This window comes from Xyrauchen texanus, chromosome 6, assembly GCF_025860055.1.
Source record: "Xyrauchen texanus isolate HMW12.3.18 chromosome 6, RBS_HiC_50CHRs, whole genome shotgun sequence".
Classification (NCBI taxonomy): domain Eukaryota; kingdom Metazoa; phylum Chordata; class Actinopteri; order Cypriniformes; family Catostomidae; genus Xyrauchen; species Xyrauchen texanus.
In genome coordinates, this window is record NC_068281.1 from 49,740,798 (window position 1) to 49,753,274 (window position 12,477).

Below are 12,477 nucleotides of genomic sequence, written 5' to 3' on the forward strand. Positions count from 1 at the left end.
TTATGGTGCATTACCGCCATTAAAGATGATGAAATTGGCTAAATGTAATCAAAAAGGGGTCACATACCTTATGTAGGATTAAATCCTGAGTTTATCTCTTGAACCCTGTGGAGTTTACTTGTAAACAAACAAACAAATTATATTTAATTCATTCTTGAGGTCTAACAAAAATGTTGAATGCATTTCCTTTACCATGAATAGGATGAAATGTATACTGTGATAAATATCGATATTGAACAATATGGAAAATAAATATTGAGATAATATTTTGGGCCATATCACCTAGCCCTAGGCCTATATGCAACTTTGCTGATTATAACAGGACAGGAGTGTTCTGTTTTGTCAAGCACTTGCAGTGTAGATCATACTGTCAGAGCACGAGAAAATGTGTCATTATGTTCAATCCGATTATTTAACACTCTCCATTAAATACCCCTTTGATTAATCTTCGTCACAAGAAATTTAAAATGACTAGGCAGTAGCTATAAATACCCTAAAGGCTTTAGATCTGCGTGAACATCACATGCCCAGTCGCACACAATGTTTCCTTCATTTCAGAGATTCCCACATTGTGTCCTTCCATTTTCAAGCATTTGGGTTGGAGAACAGCTTGAGAATGTCAACTATCTAACATTTCTGCTGCAGTATGTTTTAACTTCCCACCGGAGCAAAAGTGCATGTGCTGAATGTCAACAGAGACTGAGCATTGCAATTCCTTGAATCACTTGTCCATAGAGATACAGTATGCTGGCTGACATTTTCTTCCAGAAATCAAGGTGAAAGTGAGCTGAACCTCTTGTGACGTCCCAGGTCGACTGTGTTTGTACCTGATCAACATCCTCTGCCTTTTTTTTTCTCTCCTACAGCAGAGGAGGTGGAGAAATTGGCCTCCATTCGCTCTGAGTCCCTGGTGTCTGGCGCACACACGCCTCCCATTCACTGCAGGAGCAAGCTCAGCACACTGGAACGGCTCTTCAAACCCTGGAAGTGGAGGAAGAAGAGGAGTGAGAAGTTCAAGCAAGCATCCACAGGTAAAAATAAACACACATTTCATTGCAATACATTTCCAAATTATTTTTTATTTAATGCATTTAGGTACACTTTAACCCCTTAAGCTTAAAAAAATATTTTGCCTGCTGCCTGCAATTTTTCACTCCCGAATTTAAAAGCGTAACTTAAACGCATACAGTGGACTAATTGCAAATTATTGGTCTTATTTTACAGAACCTTCCCTCCACTACCAAAAAAAGAAAGAAAGAAAGAAAGAAAGATACAGATAATTCATAAGTAATTGTGTATATGATTCAGGTTCTGTTTGCTCTGTCCATGCAAAAAGTGTTAGTTCATTCCACTAGATGGCAGCAAGTATTAGGAATCTATATACAGATGTAAAATCATAATACACAGATCTCATATACAGGTGGCGCTCTAACGCAGCTGAATAGACAAATATCTCGGCCTCTGAGTGGACTAGAAGCTTAATAGGTGCGTTGGAAAGCTGAGATCCTCAGATGTGCCAGGATGTATAATATTTAATTATCGGTAGTTGACGACATATTTTGCTGATGATATTGCTTATTCAAATTGTATCAATAAAAATACTGCTTAAATAATAGTTCTTAACTAAGAAATAAAAATGGTAATGTTTTATGCAAAGGCAAGTCTGCTACTTTTGAAATACAAAAAGGGAAAAAAATTTAAAAGCTTTTTGCCTTTTTAAAGCTGCATTAGTAATGTAATTCTGTAGCTTGTGCTTGCTGAAAGCGGTACAATTAAAACAAAATTAAGTTTTTTTATTTGTATCTTCTCTCTCACAAAGTTGTTTTAATGAAGTGTAAATGTTAAAGCAAAGTAACTTATTTTGTTCCTCTATGGTTCTAGCCAGAAGAAACAATTTCCAGAATACTTTTACTGATTAATCCCTTTATTTAGGAGCAGTAAAAATGAAAAACAACAGTTTAGCTAATGTTCTACAGATGTCAATTATGCATGTGTTATTTCATGACAGAACAGCAGCTAACCTTCATGTACATGTACAATACACTCTAACTCTATATAGGTTATCACATGGGAAAGTTGTCACATTCGCAAGTCCATATCTCATTATATTAGACCAAATAGATTAATATTCAGTGGTGGCTCAGTGGTTGAGGCTCAGGGTTACTGACTAGAAGGTCGGGGGTTCAAGCCCCAGCACCACCAAGATGCCACTGTTGGGCCCTTGAGCAAGGCACTTAACTCCAGATTGCTCCAGGGGGATTGTCCCTGTAATAAGTGCACTGTAAGTCGCTTTGGATAAAAGTCGTCTGCCAAATGCATAAATGTAAATGTAAATGTACTCACATTTCAAATACATTTTATTTTCAAATTAGTGTCAAATTTGATAAACTGCAGGTTCCCGTTGTGACAACATACCCCATATAGTGAAAGGTGTTTTGTTTTTTTTCCTTGGCAAGAGCTCTGGAAATGTTCAGTAGTTTTGTTTTGTAGCCATGAAATTTAAGTTACGTGTCTAGACAGACTTTCAAAAATAAACCTGCGCTGAAAAATATTCACTGTAGTAAAAAGTATGAAAAAAACCAGTCACCAGTACACAACGTTACACTCCCTGAGCCAACACATAACCAAAATTGTTAATCGTATGAAAGTAAACAAAAATGATCATGTATTTTTACTGTGAACTACATAGGCCAGACCATATGAACATGACATGGGCTGAAACCTCTCACCAGTTGAGAAGCACTGCTTTAGAGAGAACGTTTGAGCAGTTTTGAATGTCTGACTTGGATCCAGATGTCTGAATCAGTTATTATGCGAGTGTTGAAAATGAAATGATGGAAATGTGTCTGTCTGTGTGTCTGCAGCTCTGGAGATGATGTCGATGCGTCAGAGCAGAGAAGAGCTCATAAAGCGAGGAGTGCTCAAAGAGATCTTTCAGAAAGGTTTGTGCATTTGACCTCTGACCTTTCTCCTTAGTGCTGTGTGATTATCTGATCCTTATTTCATTAAGGTAACATTAATTAAAAGTGAAATGTCACTGCTTTGACTCAACAGTGAGCAGTGCTCAGAAAGAGATCTCACATTTTGCTGACTTGAATTGATATAGTTAAAGATGTCATGACAACCAGCTTATTTCTGCTCTGTCATATCAAATTCATGAGATTTAATGAGGATCTGATGGTCATTAGTTACCTGAAGTTTAGTGTACAATTGTTTGATAAAACACTCATTCCTTCCATTTTAATATTCATTTTAATACATTATAATATTTATTTTACTTAATGTATTTTCTGTTATTTTTTAGTCTGACTGTAGTGTGTAGTGTACGCATTTTGCACGTTATAAGCGTTAGAGTGTAAAGTTTGTGTAGTCTCTTTTCGACAGTGATTATTCTTTAAAAACCTCCACATATCAGGGAACTTTATAACTGTGACTTCTAGGCCTGGAAATGTTGTGGAAATGACTCAAATCTGTGATGGTAAATTTTTTCTGTGTTAAAATATTTTTTCCTATCCAAGCTTAATATGCAGAGACAACTGTAAGTAAGCCAGTCATGGGTAACTTTTCTGAAAAACTGTAAGCTCTGTTTCTGTGGCACTATGATAATTGCTCTGTTTGTTTTAAGCGACCCACTTAGACCCGTCCCAACAACGTTACTCAACAAAGGCTGTGAGTTGGGGCCGGGACTTTGTTTGACCAATGGCAGACATGGGCATATTCAGAAAGCTGTTTTAAAAACAATGTGAGGTTATGCTGCCCCAGTCCAAAACCTGTTTCTGGAGGTACCTTAGTACACAAACGCTGTCTGTTGGGTCATTGACTGATAGGGCAGCGAGGCAACAAGACAGCAACCTTCTGTTTTGGATACAGCCAAATACTGTTTAGCCCAAGACCTGAACACTGATATTAAAATGAATGGGAGAGTTTGGAATGCCCAATATTGCAGATGTAAAAAAGGAAGTCCAGCCTTACAAGTAAAAGAGCCAATCATCTCTGAAATACAGAAATCACCTAGCAGTTAAGTCGAGAATGCTCATTAGCTGGACCAGCCTGAAAAATTGCATATTTTCAGCATGATCTGAGCTAAAGAAGCACAATGTGTTCTTTGATCGTAATCTTAACCAACCGTTATGGAGATTTGAGTCATTCCCCATTTAAGTAGATGGGAGCTGCACTTTCATGCTGCTTGAAATAATTGAAAATAGCTGCCTGGGAGCATTCCCAAGATGGCCGCCGAGTGGACTGACTTTCCTTGAAAGGAACTTTAATGGAGTGCAACAGAATGGAACAGAACGCACATGGGAATCTCGCATCTCGCTTTTCAAAATGTGCCTTTTAAAGCGCATTGCTTATGTGACAAAACGCCAAAGAGATCCACTTAAAGGTTTGGGTATACTTTGCAGTTCTGCGTTTCATATCGGATCATGCCCATTCGACCTCGTATACTCTTTTAACCACGAGCGATTACAAATGTGTTCGACGCATGTGAAGTAGAACCTCTATGTGATTGTTATTTTGTATTGTTGTGCACTAGAAGCTCCTGTCACCGAAACAAATTCTTTGTATGTGTAAGCATACTTGGCAATAAAGCTGATTTTCTGATTTTGATCTTAAATTCGACAAATATTCAAATTTCAACAAATATTATTATATTATATTAATAACATGAGTATAATATTTAAAAATCTTGTATTCATTTTTTTTAGATGCCCACCCATTTTACGGAATAAGTGCAGTAAAGAACAGAGAGCACCGGTCAATACAATAGTCATGTCACATGATCCGTTTTTGTGCTGTCAGACTGCAGGGTTCCTGTCGTGAAACAGGACGGGCGTTTGGAGACAGGGCTGACGTCAGGGTCTGTACCCAGTGCTCTAGACAGTAACAGGACAGCAGATATCACAGACGCACAGAGGACGGGTGAGTGTATGTGTTCTTGATGATGCCTCAAGAGGTACTAATCATAAATGGTTATCGTGTCACAGCACCCTGTAAAATTCCTAGGTTTTGTGTGTGACAATAAACTTACTTTTATCCCACACATGAAAGCCTTGAAGAATAATGGATAGTATAAGTTCCGGCAAAATCAAAATGGGGTGCAGATTCCACTGTTCTCTTAGGTCTCATTAGAGTACTAGTTAGATCCCATGTCCCTCACGTCCCCCCTGGCTGCTACGCCCTTGCTCTCTCCAGAACAGGCATCTGAAACTGGCCCTACAGTATGTGGTTAAATTCGAGGCAAACAAAAATAACCCAGCCTACTTACCAGTGTTTTATTTATATGAAGCTAGACTTAAGTATATCAGACCTTTTGGTTTATGGATTAAACCATATTTAGAGAATTTGAATACCAATCTAAACAACTTTCATTATTGCCCATTCCTCCCTGGGCTCTGAAAAAACAAACCAATATCTTGAATTTGAATCAACATAAAAAGACAGAAACACATCCAAATGAAAACCAGCAGCAATTCTTAGAGTTAAGGTGTAGACTCCCATTTCATCTAACCGTATACACGGACGGACCAAAAACGGATAACAGCGTATCGGCAGTAGCAGTGATTGGAGATAACCACTATGGCATTCGAATCCCGGGTCAAAGCTCCATCTTTACAGCTGAGGCTCGAGCGTTGCTCCTAGCCCTGGAAAATATAGAGAAGGGTCAAGAATGGAATTTCTTAATCGCCACAGACTCCAAGTCTTTCCTTCAAGCACTCAAATCCGTAAAGACTGATCACCCCATAATTGTAAAAATTTTAACCAAAGTAGCTTTATTACAGAGGATAAACTTCAATATACACTTCTGATTGGTCCCGGGACATATTGGTCAGGCTGGCAATGAGAGAGCGGACACAACCGCTAAGGAGGCCCTTAACTAGGCCCTTAAAATCTCTGAATGTCAAATGCTCACAAAAAGCATTTGGACATTGAAGGCACACTTCATATTTTATGACCGTTATTGCATTAGATACAAAATATCAAAGCAAGTGCTAACAAATGCTGCCAAAGTAGTTATGGTTGAAGTTATGTTATGGCTATGGTTGAATGTTTTAAATGTTGGTCAGACAGTCTCTTCCTGTCTAGGTGGGTGGTTCTTGGCCAAAACAAGCTGCTACGTGAACCAGATTTTATGCTGAAAGTTAAAAGAATCGTGAGACTACATAAACGCTTTACAATTCATGAAACGAGGAAGAAATCCAGAGGCGCAGACTAGGGCACATCCCGTCCTCACTGGAACGGTATTTTCCTCCACTGAGACTTCATAGTGAGGTTTCAGACTTAAACGGTTTAGTGGGGACATGGCCTAGAACAGCCTAAAGCACTACATGGTACAATAATCACCTCACTGTGTTCTTTTAGGACATCAGCATAGCAAATGAAAAGCCTATTATGTGCACTGACTTTTATGAAAACAGTTCTGTAATCTGTATGTTATTTGTCTTTACCTCGGCCAGTGAGCCCAGATCATTAAGAAGCATAAAAATGCTCAAATAACATCAAAGGGATTCTTGAGCTAATGACTCTTTTGTTGAAGACTCTCTTTAATTAACATATAATGAAGTGATTAATGAGCTGAATAATGCACTTCTCCTGTGTCCAGTGAAATGTTAGCTCTCTTTCATGTAGTGCTGGTTTTTTAAAGCTTGAATTAGGTAGGTCTTAACCATGGTGACGGATGGTAAGGACAAAAACTGAGGTTTACATGAAAGAGCTTTTATAAGGAATTCTTAGAAGGTTTTCTTATTCTCCATAATGAGTTCTGTGAGGTTTGTGGGTTGTATTACATTTTTTATGTAATATTTTGGAATCTCATAAGTAGCAACATTTGCCATATCACTGAAATGCAGTTTTTAAATGTAATTAATAAAAGACTTTTGTTTGTGAGTCACTTGACGATCTGCGGGTGAAGACCGCTTAGTGGCGAGCTCCACTTTGCTTTGATTATCCTTTTAATCAATATTAACCAGTGAGAACTGAAATAGTTTTGATTGTTAAAATGTGCTTGTAGTGGAGGATGCTGAAAAATTTGAAATCGTCGGCCTGTGGGGACGGTAAAATATATTTTTCACTTTGGTCTAGTTGAAAATGACAACGAGCGTCATGATGTAGGTTAAGATATTGCAATTTGGGATACAATTAATTTTTATAACATTTACCTTCCCAGCAACAGACAAATGTAGTAAAGCCCACCTATCAACGTTGCACGAGAACCTTTTCATTAATGGGTGAAAATTTACTTCAACTAAATCTCTCAAAATTGCTGGAAATAAAATGCCTAAATACCTAATGCTTGTAGGTCAAGATATTGACATGGAGGGCCTTGCAGAAATAATTTGAGTGGCCACATCTGTGTAAACAAAACTTTCCACCTTGATCACAAGAACAGACAAGGTTGAAAAGAGAGTCAGGCTTCTGGAAGAGGCCGAGAAATAGCTGCAGACTAACCCACCAGCCACCAAAGCTGATTTGACCAGGTGTGAATAAAATAGAGGATATAGAAAATCGAAGCAGACATAATAATGTTTGTTTCGTTGGATTGCCCAAGTGAAATGAAGGTCAAGATGTGGTCAAGTTCTTGGATGGGCTCATACCAAATTTGATTGACATGGCAGGCCGCCACCTCGAGGTGGAGCGCGCACACAGAGCACTCGGTCAGCTTCCCAAAGCGGATGACAGGCCCCGACCCATCCTGGCAAGATTCTTGCGGTCGGCAGACAGAGACTTTGTTCTGCGAGCGGTGTGGAATAAAGGCAAGTTGTGTTGGGATGAGTACAACATTATGGTTTTTCCGGACTTCACCAGAGCTACACAAATGAAATGGGATAGATTCAAAGAGTGTAAGAAATTACTGCATGAACAGAAGGTGAACTTTGCTTTACCCTGCTAAGCTGAGAATTGATGCCAATGCTGGATACAAGACATTTACATGCCCATGATAAGCCATGACCTTCATTAAATCAGTGGAGTGAAGGGGTGATTTTGACTGGACTTAATCAACAATATAGACTACACGTCGTACATTTCTTTTATCTTGTATTAATCTCAAATATCTTGTTCTGTTGGCAGTCCACAGTCTCTCTCGCTCTACTCACTTTCTTTTTTCTCAACCTTTATTGATTTATTGTTGAATTTATTTGTAAATTTTGTGGGCTTGAAGTTATTATTTACTGGGGCCTATTTCATTGATAATATTTATGTATAATTCAATAGTATGGTTTATTGTTAAAAAACAATAACCAGACTGGAGCAGTCTTGTAGCAGTAGTGTCACATAAAATCTCATGAGCGTGCATAGATCATCAGATTTCTCGGGGCAGGGACACCATTTGAGACTGTTATGCGGGATGTTGAAGCACGTCTTTTTTCTGTTTTGTCGGTTATTCAGGAATTTATGGTTACTTGCTCTATGTAATTTTTCTTTTAATGTCAATAGTTCACACTTTAATATAGGTCAAATGTTTCTCTCCATGTGGAATGTTAATGAGCTGGGGCACCCTATAAAAAGAAGGTTGTATTTTTTTAAGTTTAAAAAATATGATATAGTGTTCCTTCAAGAAACGTACCTTTCTTCACGGGAAGCTGAAAAACTTGGTAGGGTATGGGGTGGGTATGTGTTTTCCAGTGTTGTTTCAAGTATGAGCAGGGGAGTCATCACATTGATAAGTAATCATTTACAATTTAAATGTCTCCGACAGATGAAATATAAATTAGGATGAGTCATTGTTGTTTTGGCTGAAATACAGGGGCAAAATATTATTTTGGCTGATATTTATGCACCTAATGTTGATGATCAGAACTTTTTACAGATCTTGAGGGAAAGTTACAAGCAGCTGGGATCCTCCATGATATGCTTTTGGGTGGAGACTTCTTGATCATAGTGATGCAAAAGTGTGTAGACTCTTAAGAGCAACATTGGCACTACAGAGGCTGTGTAAAAATCTTGATCTTATAGACATTTGGAGACTTCTGAATCCATATGGGAGGGATTATACCTTTTTTTTCATCAGTTCATAAGATTTACTCTTGAATAGTTTTTGTTTTCTTGATATCTAAGTCACTTGTTCCATTTGCCACTGATTGCTCAATTGGGAAATATTTTGTTTCAGATCATGCTTTGGTGTTTTTAGAGATGTTTAGAGAGAGAGAAAAGAAAATCATATAGACTTTAATACATCCCTTCTACAAGATCCAAAATTTCAGCAAATGTTAAGACAGAAGTAAATGTTTATATAAAAACCATTTGGTCCTCAGTGTCCTCTGTGGGTGTGGCATGGGAGGCGCTTAATGCATCATACAATACGCCACACTAATCACAATGATCATACACAGGATATCATGGAATTGGAAAAGAGTATTAAAAGTACTGAAATAGAGCTGAAGTGCCGAATGTCATCCAGTGGTCTTAGGGAGTTGACAATAAATATAAGATTTTGTCACAGAAGTTAGAGTTTTGGTTATTTAGGGTAAGACAGGCATACTTTGAGTCAGGGGACCAGGCAGGAAAACCTCTTGCCAGTTACATTAAACAGAGAGTTTTATCCACCATTACATCAGTGAAGTCTTCTGGAGGAAATATATTTACCTCTGCCACAGATGTTAATAAAGCCTTTAAAGAAATATATTTCAATCTTTATAGTTCCATGTCTTTTCTACTGATAAGGATATTATTTCTTAGAGCAATTAGAACTTACAAGTTGAAATTGACAAATGATCAAAAAGACTCTCTTAACTCAGATATTACTTTGAAGGAGCTTGTTGAGGTAAATAATGCCTTGCTAACAGGTAAGGCCAGATTGTTTTGCTGCAGAATTGTTTAGAGCTTATGTCACAGAACTGGCTCCACTTATGTTAGAAGTTAGAGTCATTAAAGAAAGGTGAACTACTGCCAAAAAGATAAAGACCCAAATGAATGTAAAAGTTATCGTCCTATTTCGCTTATCCAGTTAGATTTATAAATATTGTCTAATATTCTGGCTAATCAATTAAACCGAGTAATTACATCTGTTATACCAATAGATCAATTGGGGTTTATTTGTGGTCGTAGTTCTTCTGATAATATTAGACGTTTTATAAATATTATGTGGTCAATAGCAAATGATCAGATCCCATCTCACTTGACGCAGAGAAGGTGTTTAATATGGTGGAATGGGACTATCTTTTAAGATTTTGGAAATTTACAGGTGTGGGAACACCTGTAACAACCGTTAGCAGCAGTACAAACTAATGGATTCATTTCAGATTATTTTTCTCTTGGTAGGGGAAACTGGCAAGGCTCTCCTCTCTCCCCTTTGTTGTACTGTCTTGCCCTGGAACCATTAGGAGATGCAATAAGAACAGAGGATGATTTTCCTGGTATTGTAGCAGGAGGTGTGGTGCATAAACTTCTCTACGCAGATGATATATTATTATTTGTCTCTGAGCCTAGAAGATCTATGCATAGCCTCCATAGAATTATTTTTTCATTCTACAAATTTTCAGAATATAGGGTGAATTGGTCTAAATCCGAAGCTCTTGCTCTGACAGTATATTGCCGTACCACAGCTTTCCAAACTGGCACCTTTCAATGGCCAAAGCAAGGCGTTAGGTATTTGGGCATTTTATTTCCAGCAAATTTGAGAAATTTAGTTGAAGTACATTTTACCTGAAGTAAAGCACACCTATCAACATTTGTCTATGGCTGGGAAGGTCAATGTTATAAAAATAAATTGTATCCCAAAATTCTATTATCTACTAGAGGTCGACCGATTAATCGGCCGATTTTTTTGCATTTTTTAACATAATCGGCATCGGCCAATATCCAAGTATATCAAGCCGATTATTAGGCAGGCGCATCTGTGGGCAGCCTAGTGTTGTTGTGGAACACGTGTTCGACGCACGCTGCCCCTAGAGTCATTTTCCAGCAGAGTGAGCAGACTTCAAGGAAGGAGCTAAGTTCCTTGGAGAAAACAGTAAGGATTAAATTTGTATAACTTCTTTATATTTAATTAAAAACTTTTGATATGTTACTGCCAACTTCAAGAAAAAACGCGATAGGCAGCATGACGTTCGGCTACTTTGGATATTGATAGCGTAGTTGAAGTTGCATTATCACAGCAGAAGGGTTGCTATCATGCCACAATAAGCGAGATGATCTATATATATATATAGATCAGTGATTGCGATACTTCCGCGATTTGGAACGTTTTAAAGTTTAAAACAACGTTATTATAAATACTTTTTTTTAAACGATTTAATTGAAAAGATGTATATCTCAATTCTCAAATAGTATAAAAGATAAGAATTATGTTTTGTCCAACAAAAGACAATATACTACTATTAACAAATGTTAATAGTTTTTTAAAAGTTAAAATTATACTTTATCCATTTGTTTTGTTGAGACAAATGATTAACAATATAAATTTAACAAAGCTTAAAACAAAAAAATACAATGAAAACAAAGCTTGAGCGTTTGAACGTTTGATTTAATTGAAAATAATTTTTAATACTCAACCAACAATTTTTTTCATAGAACACAACAATTATATGAGGACTGAAAAAACAAAAATGATTAATTTAAATAAAATTAGTTTTTTCCTCAAATCATCTTTTGAAATATCAAAAGAATCACACACTAGCTGTACCTGCTCCAAATAAATAATAGTAATTAAATAAAAATACAAAATTGAACTAAATAATAAATAAATTATATAAAACTAAATCAAACCAAAGAATATAAATCTTATAAAAGTTATGCAGGCACACATTTAACAATAATTCTCAAGAGAGAAATAATTAAAATAAATCAAAACTCCATACAAATGCAGTTAATCCTGAGGCGCCTTTCATCATGACACTTGCTAAGAAAAAGTTCCATGTCTTCCTTAAACTGGAACTGAAACATGAAAGGCTCTTTGGCCAGTTCCAGAACATCTTTCTTTTCTGCCTGATCAAGTTTAAGAAGGGCCTTTTCCTGGTCTTCCTTATTTAGGTCCCAGTAGTCGGTGGCATATTTAGGGGTCCCAGTAGTCGGTGGCATGTTATATAGAGTGCTGGTAGCTGATGGGGTCCCAGTAGTCGGTGGCATGGTCGCGACCCCTGGGAGAGTACTAGTTGCACTAGTGGTAGTGGACAGCAGCTTCCCTTTACATACATCTAAATGATTATGAAAAACATCTCTCCTGAGAATTGTGGCTGTACAGTAGAGACAGTGGAAATGAAGAGATTGTCTGCAGCCCAATCCACATCTGTGAAATGTGAAATCTGAAATATGACGGGAAAAAAAGGAAACACTCCAGTTCCTGTGCTTCAGAGTGTAACTCCAACCCTACTCAAACTTTTCCCTGTTTTGTGTTTAAATGTTTAATGGGATGCATTCATAGATATGAAATATCATTATAACAAAATACACAAATATATAATTGTTTGTGTTTTGTTAGCTTAAGTTTCAGTGTGCATTGTTTGTGTAACCTTTAGACGTTAATGAAGATAAATAAATATT

At 37.2% G+C, this 12,477-nt stretch overlaps 1 protein-coding gene across 3 annotated transcripts in view; it reads left to right on the forward strand.

Moving 5' to 3' along the window:
* LOC127645647 (phosphatase and actin regulator 1-like) overlaps positions 1 to 12,477 on the forward strand; it is a 67,618-nt gene that overhangs the window by 29,590 nt on the left and 25,551 nt on the right. For all 3 annotated transcript variants that reach the window (XR_007970793.1, XM_052129322.1, XM_052129321.1), the window contains exons 2-4: positions 867 to 1,031; positions 2,865 to 2,942; positions 4,801 to 4,920. Coding sequence is in view for 2 of the 3 variants with exons in the window: in XM_052129322.1 (XP_051985282.1) it covers positions 867 to 1,031; positions 2,865 to 2,942; positions 4,801 to 4,920 (363 nt within the window). In the remaining variant the exon portion in view is untranslated. The remainder of the gene's footprint in view (positions 1 to 866; positions 1,032 to 2,864; positions 2,943 to 4,800; positions 4,921 to 12,477) is intronic.